The following is a 20,984-nucleotide window of genomic DNA, read 5'->3' on the forward strand; positions in this document are numbered from 1 at the left end:
TGCCCAAGATAGCTGGTTGATCTTCAAGTGCCACTTCCTCCAAGCCCAGGATCAGTGTGCCCCCGCGTGTAGGAAAGCAGGAAAAGGAGGTAGGAGGCCTCCATGGATGAGTAAAGATCTGCTAGGACAACTCAGGGAGAAAGCAGTCATCTATGAGAGGTGGAAATGGGGGCTGGCTTCTTGGGAAGGGTACAGGAACATTGCCAGAGGATACAGGGGTGCAAAGAGGAAGGCTAAAGCCCTTCTAGAATTAAACCTAGCCAAGAAAGTTAAGGAAAATAAGGTGTTTCTCAGGTACATCAGCAGCAAAAGGAAGATGAGGGGGAATGTGGGCCCACTGCTGAACACAGAGAGTTTCTTGGTGACTGAGGATGCAGAGAAAGCCAAACCACTGAATGCCTTCTTTGCTTCAGTCTCTGCAGTCAAGGTCAGCCCTTGAGAAGTCCAGTCCAGCAAGGATAATAGGATGGCCTGGACAACTTGCCCTAGGTGGATGAGAAAGAGGTTAAAGACTTGTTGGCAAGCTTAATACTTCTAAGTAAGTGGGATTTGATGGGATACTGAAAGAGCTGCTGATGTGACTGCTAAGCCTCTCTCCATCATTTTTGAACAATCATGGAGGACAGGTGAGTGGCCTTTCTCCAGTCCTGAGGCACATGTCACACCAGTCTTCAAAAAGGGCAGGAAGGACGACCTGGGAAACTACAGGCTGGCCAGCTTCACCTCCATCCCTGTAAAAGTGATGCAACAACTCATCCTGAATGGTATCACTGAACATATGAAGGGAAAGATGGCTATCAGGGGGAGTCAATATAGATTCACCAAGGGGAAATCCTGTCTGACCAACCTGAGACCTTTCTATGAGTGCATAACCGACTGGCTAGATGAGAGGAGAGCAGCTGACGTCATCTACCTTGACTTCAGCAAGGCTTTTGACACTGTCTCCCATAACATCCTCATCAGAAAGCTCAGGCAGTGTGGCTTGGATGAGTGGACAGAGAGGTGGATGGAGAGCTGGCTGAATGACAGAGCCCAGAGGGTGGTGATCAATGGCACAGAGTCGAGTTGGAGGCCTGTGGCCAGTGGAGTTGCACAGGGATAGGTTCTGGGGCCAGTCTTGGTCAACATCTTCATCAAGGACTTGGATGAGGGGACAGAATGTATCCTCAGCAAGTTGGCTGATGACACCAAACTGGGAGGACTGGCTGATTCCCCAGAGGCTGTGCTGCCATTCAGCGGGATCTTGACCAGCTTGAGAGTTGGGCAGAGAGGAACCTCATGAGGTTCAACAAGGACAAGTGCAGAGTCCTGCATCTGGGAAGGAACAACCCCATGCACCAGTACAGGCCAGCAACCTGCACTCGTGGCCAAGAAGGCCAATGGCATCCTGGGATGCATCAAGAAGAGTGTGGCCAGCAGGTCGAGGGAGGTTCTTCTCCCCCTCTCCTCTGCCCCATTGAGGCCTCCTCTGGAGTACTGTGTCTAGGTCTGGGCTCCCCAGTTCTAGAGAGACAGGGAACTGCTGGAGAGAGACCAGCACAAGACTCACCAAGATGATCAGGGGACTGGAGCATCTTCCTTATGAGGAAAGGCGGCAGCAACAGGAGTTGTTTAGTCTGGAGGAGACTAAGGGGGGACATCTTTAATATTTATATTAATTATATTAATAATATTATATTATATTAATATTATAATAATATTAATTTAATATTTATAAGTATATAAATGGTGGGTGTCAGAAGGTTGGGACAATCCCTTTTTTCTATGGTTTCTAGCAACAGGACAAGGGATAATGTGATGAAACTGGAACAAAAAAGTTCCACTTAAACATAAGAAAAAACTATTATTTTACTGTGCAGGTGACTGAGCACTGAAACAGACTGCCCAGGGAGGGTGTTCTCTGGAGGTCTTCAAGACTCACCTGGACACTTTCCTGTGTGACATGATCTAGGTGGATCTGCTTCAGCAGAGGATTGGACTACATGATCTCTAAAAGGTCCCTTCCAACTTCTATGATTCTATGGTCATTACAGAATGACTACTTCAAAACAAAAGCAGGTGTTTAAAACTCCCCTAAACAGAGTTATTAAACAGTTGTCACTAGAGCCTGAAAACAGTTAAAATCACCTACAAGAAACCATCTTATTGATCTTAATCTGCTGACGCTCAGTTATAAAAACAAAACATACATTTAGAGGATTTTATGTATTTTGTATCTGTTTATGTATGTATATATACACACAGTCAAACAGATAATTACACCACACTACAGACAGTTATACAAATCTAGACTTCTGGTAAAGTGCTGTAACTCTGAACCATCCATAGTTAATGGTAACAGAATTGATGGTCCTTCCATGGAACAAGAGATATGTAGTTAAATTAAAAAGGGGAGAATCCATGTGGTACACAGCTGTCATAGTTTGACATGACAGCCTTTTCTGGTAAGGGGGAAGGGGCTGTAAAGATGGCTCCTGGCAGTAGTTGCTCTCAACTTTCCCCAGCTCTGAGCCAGACCCACTGCTGGGGCTGAGCCAGTTAGACACCTCCACAATCACTTTTTAAGAAGAAGCTGGAAGATGAGCTTTCTTCCTTCTTCCGTCCCTTTTTCTTCTGGCTGGTGGTGGTGCAAGGAGTAGGAACGGTGAGAGAAACAACCATGCGGACTCCAAGGTCCATGAGAAAGGAGAGGAGGTGGTGTGCTGGAGCAGAGGCTCCCCTGCATTCTATGGAGAGAACTGGGGAAGCTGAGATTTATTTTCATTTTTTTAAAGACCCCTACATCAATGGTTGTAGTGGGTCTGGGACGGTAGTGATTTTCCACAGCAGCTCCTGCAGTGCTGTGCTTACTGTTGATATCAATATTATGACTACCGCTTGCACAACATCGGGGCTGTCCCTCCAGCATTCCTTCCCCCACCTTCACCAATAGCTGTGGGTGGGCATGATCTTGGGAGGGACTATGACCAGGACAGCTGACCCAGGCTGACCAAGGAGATATTCCATACCATATGACGTCAGCTCAGTAACATAAACTGGGGGAGAGGAGCAGGAAGGGGAGGCGAGATTCATTTCTGGCCTTCCCAAAGCAACCGCTACGCGTACTGAAGCCCTGCTTCTCGGGAGGTGGCCGGACATCGCTGCTGATGGGAAGTAGAGAGTAACAGCTTATCTGCTTCTGCTTTGCTTCCCGCGCGCGCGGCTTTGCTGCTTATTTATTAAACTGCTTTTATCTCAACCCACGAGATTCCCATCTTATTTTCTCCCCTTCCCTGGCTTGCTGAGGAGGTGGGGGATAAAGCGGTGTGGTGGGCACCTGGCGTCCAGCCAGGCTCAAGCTACCACAGCCCTTTTGGCGCCCAACGTGGGGCGAGATAATAGCAGATTTACATTAACTGCATTGCAATTACAGTAAACCAATGAGAGCAAAGTTCCTGTGCTGGTCACGGAGCCTTGCTGTTATGCAGCTTATCTTACACTTTCTAATGTTTGGGAACATGATGCTCCTAACATTGACTCTCTGCTGTGCTTTAACCTTAATAGCTTTGCTAAGCTGGCTATATAATTTTGTGAAGAGGATGAAAGGGCCTGGGAACATGATGGCCCAAATAATAATAGCAAGTCTCATTCTGTTACTGATGAATTTAGTGTGCTGTGGGAGCTATCTTGTGGAGGCCATGGGGCAAAGCACCTCTTTCTCCTCAGCTCGGACTGATCTAGACAATTCTGTTACACAGACTTCCCAGGTCCTTAGTCACCCTTATACGAGAGTTTTAATATTACTAATTAACATGGTTGGTATATTATATATCTTGTGGAATCTGGAGTCATCTGGGTATCAGAGAGTACAAATTTGCGATGGAAACATGTTAAAATGCCCCCTGAAGCGGCCAGTCCCTGGGTGGCAGGGTGTGTGGATGAGTTTGGGCAAATTCCTAGGACGGTTATCACCTCCTGTAACCTGGGATTTTACACCTGAACAGATAAAAAACCCTGCTTTACTGGCACGCTACCTGATAGAAGGGTGTCTTACCTACCCTAATGAGGCCCATCAGGTTCAGGCATTATACTGGGGCCTAGCCTCTGCCTACCGAGCTGCATTCCAGTCCTCTCAGAGAACTGTGATTGAAATGGAAACTCAAACGGTACCTGAGACCAACATAGTTGAGTCAGTCGCAGTCCAGCCCTCTCAGAGAACTATGGCCGAGGTGGAAATTCAAACTATACCTGAGGCCAACATAGTTGAGTCAGTCGCAGTCCAGCCCTCTCAGAGAACTATGGCCGAGGTGGAAATTCAAACTATACCTGAGACTACCATGGTTGAGTCAGGGAACCAAACAACAACCACAGTGGTTGCCCTAGTAGTGAAAAAGAAGCAGTGGATAAGGAGGTCAAGTCCATATCATCGATTAGTAAGGGCAGACGAGGAGGAAGAGGAAAGGCTAGAAGAAGAAACTGGTCCTTCGGTAAGGAGATCAGGAGAAGTGAGAGAAATCGAAAAGGAAATGGAAACTACTCGGTCCCTCACCTCAACAGAACTTAGAGATATGCGAAAAGATTACAGTCGCCAGCCAGGTGAGCGGATTGGTGCCTGGCTGCTCCGATGCTGGGATAACGGGGCTGACAGTCAACAATTGGAAGGCAGAGAAGCCCAACAGCTAGGATCTCTTGCTAGGGACCGGGGAATTGATAAAGGCATTGGAAAGAAAACCTCAGTTTGTAGTCTCTGGAAACGACTCCTCTCAAGTGTACGGGCAAGATACCCATTCAAGGAAGACCTTGTAAATGCCCGAGGAAAGTGGACTAGAGCTGATGAAGGGATCCAATATCTAAGGGAATTAGCTGTGTTGGAAGTCATCTATGGTGATCTGGATAATGTCGAGGCCTCCACAGATCCAGACGATGTCCAGTGTACACGGGCCATGTTGAGAAAAGTGATCCAGAGTGCCCCAGCTACATATTCTAATATCCTGGCAATGGTGTATCATCCAGACATGGATATACCAACAGTGGAGAGGGTATCTTCTTGGTTACAGAACTATGAAGAGAGCCTCTGCACCTCCTCATCAGTGTGGGATGATGGCCTGATTGTTAGATCTGCCTCAAGAATTCAGTCATCCACTGTCCCGACCAGGGGAAAGGGAAGTCCCAGACGCAGGAGTACACCGCGAAATGAACTCTGGCTCTTTTTGCGTGGCCAAGGAGAGGATATGAGGAAGTGGGATGGTGAACCCACTTTTAAGCTAGAAGCGCGTGTACGTGAACTAAGGGGGAAGGCAGCTGTTAGAAAAGGACCGCCCAAGAGGGCTGTCAGCAGAGTGGCTGCCAAAACAAAAGAGGACAATCAACAATCTCCAAGACATAGAAGAACTGCAACTACTTCCTTCGAAGCCAATGAGGAGACTTCAGGTCTGCAATTGCAAGGATCAGATAGCGAATACTCTGATGAAGAACAGAAATAGAGGGTCCCTGCCTCCAGCCAGGAGGAGGAAAGGGATGACCGAATCTACTGGACTGTGTGGGTTCGATGGCCTGGCACATCAAACCCACAAAGGTATAAAGCCTTAGTAGACACAGGGGCACAGTGTACATTGATGCCATCAAGGTATAGAGGCACAGATTCTGTCTGGATCTCTGGAGTGACAGGGGGATGTGAAGAATTATCTGTATTAGAGGCTGAAGTGAGCTTAACAGGGGACAAATGGAAAAAACACCCCATTGTGACTGGTCCAGAGGCCCCTTGTATTCTTGGCATAGATTACCTCAGGAGAGGGTACTTCAAAGACCCCAAGGGGTATCGATGGGCTTTTGGTATAGCCACTGTAGATACAGAGAAAATCAAACAACTCTCTAATTTACCTGGCCTCTCAGAAGACCCTTTTGTTGTGGGATTGCTGCAAGTTCAAGAGCAACAGGTACCAATTGCTACCAGGACAGTGCACCAGAGGCAATATCGCACTAACCGAGATTCCCTGGCTCCCATCCGTGAGTTGATTCATCAACTGGAGGCTCAAGGAGTAATTAGCAAAACTCATTCTCCATTTAATAGTCCCATATGGCCTGTGAAAAAATCTGATGGAGGGTGGAGGCTAACAGTAGACTATCGTGGCCTGAACGAAGTGACACCACCACTGAGTGCTGCTGTACCAGACATGTTAGAGCTCCAGTATGAACTGGAGTCAAAAGCAGCCAAGTGGTATGCTACGATTGACATCGCTAATGCATTCTTCTCAATTCCATTGGCAGCAGAGTGCAGGCCACAATTTGCCTTCACATGGAGAGGTGTCCAATATACCTGGAATCGATTGCCCCAGGGGTGGAAACATAGTCCTACTATTTGCCATGGTCTAATCCAAACTGTGCTGGAAACGGGTGATGCCCCTGAACATTTACAGTACATTGATGACATAATTGTATGGGGCAACAAGGCAGAAGTGTTTGAGAAAGGGAAAAGAATAATACAGATTCTCCTGAAAGCTGGTTTTGCTATAAAAAGAAACAAAGTAAAGGGACCTGCACAAGAGATACAGTTTTTGGGCATAAAATGGCAAGATGGGCGTCGGCATGTGCCTATGGATATTGTGAATAAAATAGCTACTATGTCTCAACCGACTAATAAGAAAGAAACACAAGCTTTCCTGGGCCTTGTGGGATTCTGGAGGATGCATATCCCAGGTTATAGTCAGCTTGTGAGCCCTCTCTTTAGAGTCACCAGAAAGAAGAACTGTTTTGAGTGGGGCCTTGAGCAACAACAAGCTTTTCAACAAATTAAACAGGAAATAGCTCGTGCAGTCGCCCTTGGGCCCACCTGTACAGGACCAGATGTGCAGAATATCCTCTACACTGCCGCTGGAGAGCATGGTCTCACCTGGAGCCTCTGGCAGAAAACATCTGGAGAAACCCGAGGTCGACCATTAGGGTTTTGGAGCCGAGGATATCGAGGATCGGAAGCCCACTACACCCCAACTGAAAAAGAAATACTAGCAGCATATGAGGGACTTCGAGCTGCTTCAGAAGTCATTGGCACAGAAGCTCATCTCCTCTTGGCACCACGTCTGCCTGTGTTACACTGGATGTTCAAAGGGAAAACCCCTTCTATACATCATGCAACCAGCGCTACATGGAGTAAGTGGATGGCGTTGATTACACAACGATCTCGGCTGGGGAAATCTAATCGCCCAGGAATCCTGGAAGAAATCATGGACTGGCCAGAAGGCAGAGATTTTGGAGCATTGCCTGAGGAAGTAGCTCGCGCCCAAGAGGCACCACCATATAATGAACTGTCAGAAGATGAGAGGCATTATGCTTTGTTTACTGATGGATCCTGCCGCGTGGTAGGAAATCATCGTAAGTGGAAAGCTGCTGTGTGGAGTCCCACACGACGAGTTGTTGAGGCCACTGAAGGAGAAGGTGAGTCAAGTCAGTTTGCTGAAGTGAAGGCTATCCAACTAGCTCTAAAGATTGCAGAACGAGAGAAGTGGCCAGTACTCTATCTTTACACTGACTCCTGGATGGTGGCTAATGCTCTATGGGGATGGCTACAGCAATGGAAGAAGACCAACTGGCAGCGCAAGGGTAAACCCATCTGGGCTGCTGCATTATGGCAAGACATTGCTGCTCGGGTGGAAAATATGACTCTGAAGGTACGTCATGTAGATGCTCATGTGCCAAAAAGCCGTGCCAATGAAGAACAATGGAATAACCAACAGGTAGATAAAGCTGCTAAAATTGAACTAGCTCAGGTAGATCTAGACTGGGAGCGTAAAGGTGAGCTATTTATAGCTCGATGGGCCCATGAAACATCAGGACATCTGGGAAGAGATGCAACATATAGATGGGCTCGTGATCGAGGGGTGGACTTGACCATGGAAGCCATCACACAGGTCACCCATGAATGTGAAACGTGTGCCGCAATCAAGCGAGCCACACGAATCAAGTCTCCCTGGAACAGAGGCCGATGGCTGGGTTTTCAGTATGGTGAGGCCTGGCAAATTGACTATGTTGGACCACTACCACGAACACATCAAGGCAAGCGGTATATACTCACCATGGTGGAAGCAACTACTGGTTGGTTGGAAACATACTCTGTCAACCACGCCACTGCCCGAAATACTGTCTTGGGTCTTGAAAGGCAAGTTTTGTGGCGACACGGCACTCCAGAAAGAATTGAATCAGATAATGGAACTCATTTTCGAAATAATCTCATAAACTCCTGGGCAAAGAAACATGGCATTGAGTGGATATACCACATCCCCTATCACCCACAAGCCTCTGGAAAGATTGAGAGATATAATGGGTTACTAAAGACCATGTTGAGAGCACTGGGCAATGGGGCATGGAAGCAGTGGGATAAAAATTTAGCAGAAGCCACTTGGCTGGTCAATAGCAGAGGTTCAACTAACCGTCCTGGTCCTGCCCAAACAAAACCACTACATACTGTGGGAGGAGATAAGGTCCCCGTAGTGCACCCAGGGAAATGGCTGGGGAAGGCAGTATGGGTTGCACCTGCCATGGGAAAAGGCAAACCCATTCGTGGGATTGTCTTTGCTCAAGGGCCTGGCTGTACTTGGTGGGTGATGAGAAAGGATGGGGAAACTCGATGTGTACCTCAAGGAGACTTAACCTTGGGGGAAAAATAACCTGTTATGTGAGTTATCTGTTGTAGATGAACTTTGCAAGAAAAACCGAACAAGTGGACAAACCAAGCCGGTGCTGGTGCCCAACACTGAACATACTGTTTCCCCTGGCCTGGATATTCATCTTGATGGATGAGACAGAAGTTATGACCTGCTCCAGTGAACATCTACAGAGGATGAAAGATATAAGAATGTTGTTTGTTTGTTTGATGCAAGATGCAAGAGCGAATACAAGAATGATGTTTGTCTGTTGAAGAGTGGGGGTACTGGTTAATGAGAGTATATAAGAATGTATATGGATTGTTAAGATGGTTTGTCTGAGCATGACATAAATGGTATGGAATAAGGGGTGGAGACTGTAGTGGGTCTGGGACGGTAGTGATTTTCCACAGCAGCTCCTGCAGTGCTGTGCTTACTGTTGATATCAATATTATGACTACCGCTTGCACAACATCGGGGCTGTCCCTCCAGCATTCCTTCCCCCACCTTCACCAATAGCTGTGAGTGGGCATGATCTTGGGAGGGACTATGACCAGGACAGCTGACCCAGGCTGACCAAGGAGATATTCCATACCATATGACGTCAGCTCAGGAATATAAACTGGGGGAAAGGAGCAGGAAGAGGAGGCGAGATTCATTTCTGGCCTTCCCAAAGCAACCGCTACGCGTACTGAAGCCCTGCTTCTCGGGAGGTGGCCGGACATCGCTGCTGATGGGAAGTAGAGAGTAACAGCTTATCTGCTTCTGCTTTGCTTCCCGCGCATGCGGCTTTGCTGCTTATTTATTAAACTGCTTTTATCTCAACCCACGAGATTCCCATCTTATTTTCTCCCCTTCCCTGGCTTGCTGAGGAGGTGGGGGGTAAAGCGGTGTGGTGGGCACCTGGCATCCAGCCAGGCTCAAACTACCACAATGGTAGAGACTCATTTTGATAATGACCCTGTATCAGGGGCAGAGACTCATGTTGCTAAAGCTGGCCCCGGACCACGGGCAGCGATTCACTTCATTAAAGGCCCCGTGCCAGGGACAGTGGCTATGGCTGAAGGAGGCCATGTCCCATGGGAGGGACCCAATCACTACACTGCAGATCCTGAGCCAGGGGCAGTAATTTTCTTCTTTAAAACTAAGGTCGGGGCAGGCTGTGTCCTGAAGGAGGGACCCTTCATCACTATGACCTGAGCAGGCTGTGTCCCCTGAGAAGGACCCAATACTCATAGAAGCTGTAACTGTGGGGAAGAACCTAAGCCAAAGAGGCTCATTAAACTTATGCCCAGAAGAGGCCTTGTCCCAAGAGAGGGACCCTATAACTGCAAGAAACTGCAACCATGGCAAAGAATCCATGCCTGAGAATCCACCAAGGACTGCATCCCATGTGAGGGACACAGGTAATTAAGATACATGTCTATTGCCATCTGGAGGCATCTGTCTCTTCATTGATTAGAGGGGACAGACACTTGGAACCAGATCAATCTGTGTAATCTAAAACAAAGATGAGCTGCCTCTGGAGGGATAAAAGGGTGCTGAGGATGTCTTCTCTGCCTCTAACTGGCCCATTGTGAAGTTGTAGTATTTGTGCATTTGCAAACCTGTTCAGAGTTGTTCTTCAAGCAGATGAATTTTCCATCTATGTCTATCTCCTCAATAGAAACATTTCCAGTGGCAGAAGCTGAGTGGGAAATGCTCACACTACTGCTGGCCTCAGACTCCTCCACACAAATTCTCCTCCTCTTTGCTTTGGTTGTACGCACGCTACGGCTGGATGCAGCTCGTGAAACTGTCACTCGGGAGGACGGGATTGAAGAAATTTTCAACCTATATTGAAGAAAGGAAGAAATATGCACACATCACACTTTGACTTTACTTTTTTCACGATTTATTTAGTAATCTTTCTTTCCCTCTCCTCCTCTTCCTGTAGATTTATACAGCAAAAAGGTACAGGAGCACAGTAAACAAAGCACGCTACATGGAAAAGTGACGCCTTAGGTACTTTTTGAAGGATCGAATAAGAAGTGTTAAACAGCTCATTAATGCTTTTGGAACATACAATACTCATAAGACTACTACATTAAGACCATAAAGCCATCTCTATGCATTTGTTAGAGACTGCATTGCCAGCTACATAGAATAAAGAAAAAAATCCTAGGAGGGCTTAAGCCACTGTAGGAAATGTGTCTTAAACCTCAACAGCACAAGAGCTTTTGCTGTTTCACCCCCACACTTGAGAGAAATAAGCCTGGACCAGTAGGATGTCATTCTGATACAAGTGAAGTACCAAACAACTTCAAGTGACAGCTGTGACCAGGTAAAAATTGGCAATATTGCTAAAATTTATGAAAATTATACTTCAAGGATTTTGGCTACATGAAATAACACTAATTAACACAGAAAAAACATTAGCCACAGTACCAAATTAATTATATCCTTATTAATTACATTCTCAATCTTAACAGAAGAAAAGTACCTTGAGAGCTATTGGTCTGATACGCAAGCAGCTTGGTCTCACAGAGACTTAGAAGCACACATCAGGCAGGAGAGGACAAAAACAAACAATACCTTGGAAACTGTAGTAAAGCGTTTAATGAAAGCATTGCAGTACGAACTGCTTTTTAACACAGTGAGACAAGGGCAGCACATAGACACTAGCACTTGTTGCTACATTTTCATACCTCTCCTCTTCACCCTCCAACAATTTCCGGTATGCATTGATTTCCACATCAAGCGCCAATTTAACACCCAGAAGTTGTTCATAGTTGTTCAGCTGCTCCTGCATCTGATTCCTTGTCTCTGACAACTCCTTCTCTTTCTCAGAAAGTATTTTGCGAAAGCTTTCCCGTTCCTCACCCAAGTTGTCCTCAAGTTCTTGCACTCTATCTTGCCAGGCTCTACACTAGAAAGCATTGAAAACATCAATAGTGCAAAGACAAGCTCATCAAAACCTCTTGCACTTTGCTATTCAGGCAATATGGAATTCAAAACATGAAGCATCCTACAATCTTTGAATCCAAACTTGCCCATATTCAACTTCTTGTTCTCCACCTCTTCTACTACAAATACAACACCTTAAGTTGCAATGAAACTTAAAACATACTTAGATAAATACTTGCTCTGTTTTTCTGAGATCTGAGGATATTTACTACATCTGAATTTACTCAGTCAAAAAAAAAAAAAAATTAAGCTTTAAGAGTCAAAGCATTTGAGATGTGCTGGACAGGACACAATCGAAGCGCAGCTCAGTGTGCCTCTGACCTGTGGTCAGTAATTGCCCTTTAGCTTTGGAATGTCTACTTCCTGCTTCAGCTTGCTGCTGACAATTCTGAATTCTGGAAAGAAAATCCTCTGAAGGAAGAGGTGTTCTGAACTGAATGCCGAACTGAACACTGCTTTGCCTGTTATCAAAGCCTTCAAGGCTTGCTGAAAGTACAGTTGTAAGCGTTCCATGAAAAAGCTAATATGTCACGTACTTTAAAAGAACAAGCCAGTAGAACTTAATACTGGAGCTACAAATACTGTACCTACAGAACGGAATGCTCAAAGAAAGGCCAAATGATGACAGCTTTTAAGTTTCTTTCCCTGAGCATGCTTTCTTCTGTTTGACAGTCTCTTATAATTTTTTTAATTTAAAGGACAGACATGGGAATCAATTCCTCACTATCACATTTCCTAGCTCAAGTCATCAAGTTTGCTGTGCACTCATCATAGTCCAAATAAAACGAAAACAGGTAGCCTAAGAGGCTGATACAGAAGACCAGTGTAACTGGCTGTCAATGTTAAGAGTTAGACAAGGCATTTAAGAAAATTTTAGTGTCACATGGCAGCTACTACAGAGTTGAGTGTTGTTAAGTCAGATCAGCAGCGGTAACAGAATCGTCTTCTTCCAAGAGAAGGCAGAAAGTTAGTGAGTTAGTGCTAATAAATGGAAAATAAAACTACCGGTTGACATCATTAGCACTAAAAAAAAAAAAAATCTGGAACTGCAAAATGGGGGTTTTAGTGGCCAACTACAGTCAAACTGCCAGAAGTTGATTTGGATAGCCATGAAGTTAGCCAACACCTCTGCAAATCCAGAAGACAGTTCCCTGTACCTGCCTATCACTCCTAAATATGCAACAGAACATGGGTAATTAAAGGAAAACAACCTCAGAAATACTTGTTGACTGAACCACCAAGAGAAAGATGGCAATCTAAAGGCAGAACTAAGATCCAATACAACACTCTCGAGTTACTTATTTTGTAACTTCATGTACATTACATCATCTGACCTGATCCAGACACAAATTTACCTAGAACAGTAAAAACTGAGAAGACTCATACTGGTATCTGCCAGATTATTTGTAAAATTGTGAAATAATGTTCCCTGAATTTATATTCTTCACTGGAAATACATAGAATGAGTCCTACAAGAGCCCATTATACAGGAGAAACACAATAAAAATATATCACAGAAAGAATCAAAGACAAATATTACAAATATAAAATATTTTTCAAAGACATTCTGTTGCATTTTTGACTGATTAGTTACAAAAGCCCACTTCAGAACTCACTCAACACTTCTCATTTTTCCCCCCTCTACATTTTCCACTGCAGTGTATTACATTACTCCCATCAATAAGTCTGTACTGAACATATCACTGGTCACAGACAAATCATATCTGAAGAAGATGACACAATGTGCTCTAAGTTTCTGTCCAAGACTTTGCTCTACAAATGCTCAAGTAGAGTTATTTGATCTGTTTTCTAAGTCTCATGTTTTACTCTATTCCTGGTAATACCACTTTTTTGGATTCTAGATGCAGACTGGATCTAGGATGAAAATAGACTGCCCATTCCAACTCTAGCTTTGAATGTTGCTTTATGGAATCTTATGCTACGCTATCCAAATACCACAGAACTAAATTACTTAGAATGTCAAGAACTTTTCCTGCAGAGCCTTTGTCTAAAATTATCCCATTTAATCACACAAGTTTCTGCAAAGGCCAGTTACCTGTACCACCTTTCAAATACTCACTCTGTAGCAGGATACTGCATGAAAAATTCAGCTTTGTCAAAAGGTGACATTAAGAAATTTGAAAAGAGTACAAACAGTAGAACAGAAGACAAATTCAAATCATGATGTTGAACATACAAGTTAAGGGAAAGACCTTCAATATAAAAATCAACATCTGTAATTAGCAAGACTAAAGAATCAAACATCTTTTGTTACCTCATTCAGAAGGCTGTTGAGATGGGAAGACAAATTATCAATTCGCATGTGACTTTGACGCAGTTCTTCTTTTACTGAGTTGACTGTAGAATTGCTCATCTCAGATGACAGCCTAGCATGCTCAAGCTGCAGTAAATAAAGATACGACATCAGTTTCAAAGTAACTTTTAATAAAAGTTGAGTAACTAAAAACTGCACACCATACTGAATCACAAAGCTCCTCTCTCAAGCTAACACAACAAAACATCTCTTTTTAGGGGTTAAATATTATTGTTTAACTACCACGCTGGATCATGCTGTCTGAAGCCACAATCACAGAATGGTAGGGATTGGAAGGGACCTTTTGAGATCAGTTAGTCCAACTCCTCTGCAGAAGCAGGTTCACCTAGATCAGGTCACATAGGAACACGTCCAGGCGGGTCTTGAAGACCTCCAAAGAAGGGGACTCCACAACCCCTCTGGGCAGCCTGTGCCACTGCTACATCATTACCCACCCACTTCAGCAGCATCAGACTTATTATTGGATTTGTAGTTGCAAACAGAATGTAAAAAAACTTAAATGAAGAGTCCAAGCCATCAGAAACTGTGTACCTGAACAGAGGTAACAAGAAATCCTGTTCTAAAAAGATTTAGACTAAAATAGTTTTGCTTGGTCTTAACTTTTAAGTAAGTTTTTCCAAGTCAGATTGGAGTCCTGAAGATAAACAACTGCACACTGTTAAAGATTGTATTTTAAAAATATTAACTGCAACAAGGATAGCCACAATAACCAGATTCTGTTGAGATATCAGGAACTCTCCTAATAGAAGTGCTGAACCATAGCTAAGGGAGGAAATTGTGAAGCAGAACCGATTTCAGCTTGGGTATGACAAGTAGAAATTGTTGGGTGTGGTAAAACTTCCATGTGTTTTGTAGAGAGTCTGAGGACTCAGGATGCTGTGTTCTCAGCAAAACCCATTATGAAGCAAGTTTTACACAAAATATGGTAAATCTTATCAAGACTGTTACAGTTGATATGTGAAAACACATGAACTTTTCAGAGTAACCTCAGTACTAATCACTTTTTTCTCTGTAGTTCACCTTCATATATTATTGTACTTCCTGAGGTTTAAACTTGCTCCCAAAGTGACACCTGAAAAAAGCAAATTCACAATCAAAAGCATGGTTATTTTAAACAAACCCCACAATAAAATCCTCTGAAATGTAAGCAAGTTAAGGTATCTTTAAGTAAAATACAAATAAAGTACAACAGACAACTGTATGAAAATATGTTCTCACCCTGTCATGGTAAGTCTGTTCAAGCTCTGCTTTGTACAGATTCACTTGTGCTTCATGCTGCTCTCTTAAGTCACAAAGAGCTTGGGCCAGTTTATGTTCATATGCAATTTTATGCCCAGAAGTAGCCTCAACTAAGTGAGTTTCATGTCTCTTTCTTACTTGATTGATTTCCTACAACAGACAAAAGTAAAATAACATTCAGTAAGTGAGATAAAACAAGTTCTGGAAGACTATCTACTAAGTAGATAGCAATACAGGTTTTGGTCCTCCTTGCGGATAAGCACTATTTTGACATTGAAACTTTCAGTAGAAACACAGGGCAATTTCCCCAGTCTGATCTGTGTAATACCTTATTTTGCAATAGCCAGGCAGGCACTGGAATAAGAGAAAGGATACCATTAGCATCTACAGTCACATTTCCTTCTGTCTGCAATTTCAACAAATACACTTCAATATAAAAAGATTAGAGATACACATTCCTCTTTTCTTTAGGTATCTTCTATGCTTGCACTAAATTAAAGTACTGTGAAATTAATCAGGCACTTTCACTAATCAGCATTTTCACCATTTATTTGTGTTCTTGCCTAGCCTCTGGGAAAAAAAGGATGCCAACAACATGAACAAAGCTGAAAATACAACTAACGAGGAAAAGACAATACGGCTAGTTACATTTGTTACTGCTGTTAGGTTCCTCCTGGAAAGCCAACTACTACAAGTTAAAAAGGAATCATAGAATGGTAGGGGTTGGAAGGGACCTTTACAGATCATCTAGACCAACTCCCCTGTAGAAGCAGGTTCACTGAGAACAGGTCACATAGGAACATGTTCAGGTGGGTCTTGAAGACCTCCAAGGAAGGAGACTCCACAACCCCTCTGGGCAGCCTGTTCCACATCATCCCATTAGATGATGTGTTCCAGCATCATCCCATTACCCCTTGTCCTGTTGCTAGCTATTATAGAAAAAAGGGATGTCCCAACCTCCTGACATCCACCCCTCAGATATTTGTAAATGTTAATAAGATCATCCCTCAATCTCCTCTTCTCCAAACTAAACAGCCCCAGTTCCCACAGCCTTTCCTCATATGAAAGACATTCCATTCCCCTGATCATCTTGGTGGCCCTGTGCTGGACTCCCTCCAGCACTTCCCTGTCCCTCTTGAGCTGAGGAGCCCAGAACTGGACACAGGACTCCAGAGGAGGCCTCACCAGGGCAGAGTAGAGGGAGAGTAGAACCTCCCTTGACCTGCTGCCCACACTCTTCTTGATGCATCCCAGGATGCCATTGCCCTTCTTGGCCACGAGGGCACATTGCTGGCTCATGTTTAGCTTATTATCAATCAGGACTCCTAGGTCTCTCTCTCTGCAGAACTGCTCTTCAGCATTTCAACCCCTAGCCTGTACTGGGGGGTCAAAGATATCAAGAAAAAGCTCTTAAAGACAAATATTCATCAACTTCTGTTTCTATTATTCAAAAGCACCTCATTAGAAAGTTCTGAAATTAAAAGAACCAGTACAACTCCATAGTATCTGTTTGTGTCCTTCTGTTTCTCAAAGGGATTATGCAAGAAGCAACCTACTTTCTCATTACTATGAAAACACATATCCATGGCAATACTAGGGGTAGATTTTAATATTAAATTCCTTCATGTATTGTGTTGCTTAAAGTGAGCTACAGAGCTAACAATTTTTCCAAGAGAAAGAGCTGGAAGTCTTCCAGATGGAATATAAGGAAGTCTTCCCACTGAGTAGTAGTTCAAACCAGATCACTTCCTAACCTAAATTATTTTCATATTCTGGAATGACGTCCTTATTGTCTTCCCTTTAAAAAACTGAATTCTTGAGACTAAAGCATTTACCTTCTCATGTACATTTTTGCGGAATTCGAGATCCTCGATGAGAGTCTGACATCGGTTTTCTAGATCTACCTTCCTCAGAGTCTCAATTGTAAGCTGTTCATTGGCAGCAGCTAAAGCAGTTTCAAGCTTTAAAGAAGAAATAAAATAAATAATTAGACAGCAGAACTCACATAACACAATGATTTCAGCTACCTTGAATTACAGCTAACTACATATTATGGTTGAACTTAACAGTCAAATCACATATTTACACCAATAATGTCTTTTCCCTGCCTTTTGCAATTACTTGCACAAGTGAGTGATATATATTTCACATTGGTAACTAGTATTAAAGTGCTACTTAGCATTTTCCTTACAAAAGTTCAATTTTTCCACACAAAAAAAATACTAGTTTCCCCATCTCAGCACTCATTCTTGAGGTGGTGCTGCTTAAGGTCACAAAGCATGTGTTTCAAGGGGATAACAAAATTAGCACAAGGCTTTGTTGTTATCTTTGTTCTATCAGATTTCTACAGAATGGAGAACCACAGGCAAAACACCAAAATGAGGGCAGAGTGAATCACAGTTACATGAAGTCAGTCTCTCACCCAAAAATCGCTGACCAATTGTACAAGCTCATTCTGACTTCTGAGCCGTTCTCTTCAGCTGAAGTACCATCCACTGCAATTTCAGTCTGCAGTTTGACAAGTACTCTATTCCACCACTCCTTTTATTAATAAACTGACTAGTACTGGACACAGACACAAAAGTCAATACTGCTTCCAATGCTGACAGTGAAAGAGTTTGTTCCAGTTGTGACTAGATGACAGGCTTGCATCTAATTTTTTTTGGTACAAAGTTTGATTTTACCAGAATTACAGCACTTGTTATGAATGCATTATGCATAAAAAAAACATTGTTTGTTGACAGCTACTTGATGGTTAAATATTTCTTCTTACCTGTCGAATTTGATATTTTAAGTTCTCAAGTCCTCCCTCCAGGCCTTCCTTATCACTAATGGCTATTGCCAGTGCAGCTTCTTTGGAACTGAGGGCTGCTTCAAGTTCTCGAAGTTTGATTTGGGTTCCACTAAAATCCAAATCTTTTTTCGCATAGCTGGAATAAATCAAAGTGGTAAGAAAGTCTAGAAATGCCCTCAAAGTAGACTACTGACTAATAAAACAAGGTGTTGTCCGAATCTTAAACTTGAGACACCAAAATACATTTTGTCTTGGGTTAATTTACTGTAATTTAAATAAACTACTTAAGTCTGTTTTCTCATCCCATATAACATTAGCTCTATTTGATTCAGCTATATAAACCTAAATAAAGGAGAAATTCAGTGTGTCAAACAAGTCTGACAGATACACACTCCTAAAAGGGAAAGTGTGTTCATTAAAGGCATTTCTTGTTTCCTCTCTAGCTAGCCACTGTAAAACTGTCCCACCTTGACCAGAATCTCAACAGAAAAAAATAAGTTCTCATATCATAAGGCTGATTCCATAAGATGGAAACAAGTTACTTTCATTGTCTTATATGCACACAGGAACTTGGGCAAATCCACTGCCTGGGCTGTAAATAACAATTCCAATTAAAAGACCAACTTCAACAAAAATTGATGTTTCCTGTCTATACACCAGTTGTCCATAAGCAGAAACTGTAGCACATTGAACTGCTTTGAAGTACCTTTCCAACCATACATAATGGCAACATTCCACAGATCTGAGGAAAGATATCCAAATCCATCACTGGTGCAGAGGTTCAGTTGTCTTTCTTTACAAAAGCAAATTCCAAATTACCATTCAAAATAGGTTTCACATCTACACAAGCAATCAAACAGTTTCTAGAGGTTTATTTCTTATGACTCCATATGCAAAAAAGTCAAATGATAAAAGTAATACCACAGAAATACAAATCCATGCTTGTCCTGGTTTGAGCTAGGATAGAGTTAACTTCCATGAGAAACCAGGATGGAGTACAGCTTTGAGCAGCTGACCCAGGCTGGCCAGCAGGTATTTAATACCATCCTAACATCATGACCAGTCTATAGGTGGGTGAGGGATGGCAGAAAAGGAGGGATGCCAGAAAAGGAGGGATGCCCAAACAGGTCTGGATCTGGACATCTGGTTCCATCCATATGTTGGGTGCTCTCCTCAGCCTTCCTCCATCTCTGACTGTGGGGTCCGCATGGTCACCTCCATCTTGTACCACTCCTACACCTCCTCTCAAGCACTTCAAATTCCCATCCCTAAATTCTGATGGCCAAGATGCCAGACTGGCCCAGCCAGGCCAGAGGTGGGTGTGAACCCAGGAGCCGGGGGAGAGTCCAAGAAGTATTTACCAGGTCTTCACTGCAACCCCCTCCCCCTGTTACCAAGGGGAAACAGCTCCTTGCTAAACCGTGACAATGGTCCTTAGTGTAATTATTCACAAATAATGCTGCAATGAGCTACTATCAAAAATAGGGCCAATGGCATCCTGGGATGCATCAAGAAGAATGTGGCCAGCAGGTCAAGGGAGGTTCTTCTCCCTCTCTACTCTGCCCCAGTGAGGCATCCTCTGGAGTCCTGTGTCCAGTTCTGGGCTCCTCAGCTCAAGAGGGACAGGGAAGTGCTGGACAGAGTCCAGCACAGGGCCACCAAGATGATCAAGGGTATAGAACATCTTTCATATGAGGAAAGACTGTGGAAACTTGGGCTGTTTAGTTTGGAGAAGAGGAGATTGAGGGGTGATCTTATTAACATTTAAAGGTTGAGTGTCAGGAGGTTGGGACATCCCTCTTCTATAGTAGATAGCAACAGGACAAGGGGTAATGGGATGAAGCTGGAACACAAAAAGTTCCACTTAAACATATGAAAAAATTATGTTACTGTTCAGGTGATGGAGCCCTGGCACAGGCTGCCCAGAGGGATTGTGGAGTCTCCTTCCTTGGAGGTCTTCAAGACCCGCCTGGACACGTTCCTATGCAACCTGATCTAGGTGAACCTGCTTCTGCAGGGGGGTTGGACTGGATTATCTCTAAGGTCCCTTCCAATCCCTACCATTCTATGATTCTACGATGATAGGGGAAAGGAAAATCATACTCAGGAATCAAAATGACCATTGACCTTTGAGTCACACAAGCAGCTGTGTTTAAATGTAGCACAATTTCCTACACCTTGAAGTTGATTCTTTTCCTCTTTGGGATATACACATTTCTCTAGTAAGAGCATTATCAATAGAAGTTCCATGTACTTTTAATCAAAGTACAAACATTTCTATGAATGGGTAGATTCAGACTAAGTACAACAAAAGCTAGCACCTTCTTCAGTCTTCCACTGCTCCCTGCATAAGTGAAAATAAATCAGAATTCACAGTGCTAAACTGAGACAGAAAATTTGATAAGAGATTCTTAAGATTCAAAACTATTAAAGTATTCAGTCACTACTTTTTCAATGACTGTACTGCTCAGAAGGAACAATAGCAAAGCTTCTCAGAAAAATGAGATGAAAGTAAAAATCAACACACAATTTTATGAAGAGACTCTCAAATTTAAAAGGTTATTTTCCCAAGATGCAAGCACATGCAAGTAACATCATGCTTGAGAGCCGTGGGGACAAAGACATCAACACTGAAGTCACAGGATGGCAGGATTTATACAACAGACCTCACAACAGCTAATCCTGCTCCCATTGAGTAACAACCCACTCATACCAGCACCAGGTACGCACAGACTCCTCTGCACAACTACTTTTCCCATTTCTGCTGCTCAACACTATCCAAGTCCCTCCATGGCATTTTACTTAACATTTCTTAGAGCAAAGAGTTCAGAGCATTTGGGTCCACAGCTTAGACAGAAAGAGAATTTAAGTATTGGCCATGTGAGCTTACACTTCCAGATCTCTGCATTATTCCCTGGAGGCCACTGTCCTGTCCCTCCCTGCTAACTCAGGCCTGTAGGAACTTCAGCACACAAGGAAGCTGTACAGCAGAGGCAGAAAAAGGTGAAAGGAGAGGTGTCTTGCTGCAGTACATTTGAAAAAGAATCTTCATCAA

General features: G+C 43.5%; 1 protein-coding gene across 1 annotated transcript in view; it reads right to left on the reverse strand.

Annotated features, from left to right (window-relative positions):
- Positions 1-20,984, reverse strand: part of LMNB1 (lamin B1) — a 33,433-nt gene that overhangs the window by 4,368 nt on the left and 8,081 nt on the right. Inside the window, exons 2-7 of the mRNA XM_062016449.1 lie at positions 17,909-18,065; positions 16,971-17,096; positions 15,115-15,285; positions 13,837-13,962; positions 11,303-11,523; positions 10,223-10,448 (exon numbers count right to left, since the gene is read on the reverse strand). Coding sequence (XP_061872433.1) covers positions 10,223-10,448; positions 11,303-11,523; positions 13,837-13,962; positions 15,115-15,285; positions 16,971-17,096; positions 17,909-18,065 — 1,027 coding nt within the window. The remainder of the gene's footprint in view (positions 1-10,222; positions 10,449-11,302; positions 11,524-13,836; positions 13,963-15,114; positions 15,286-16,970; positions 17,097-17,908; positions 18,066-20,984) is intronic.

Source organism: Colius striatus, chromosome 30 (assembly GCF_028858725.1).
Source record: "Colius striatus isolate bColStr4 chromosome 30, bColStr4.1.hap1, whole genome shotgun sequence".
Taxonomy (NCBI): domain Eukaryota; kingdom Metazoa; phylum Chordata; class Aves; order Coliiformes; family Coliidae; genus Colius; species Colius striatus.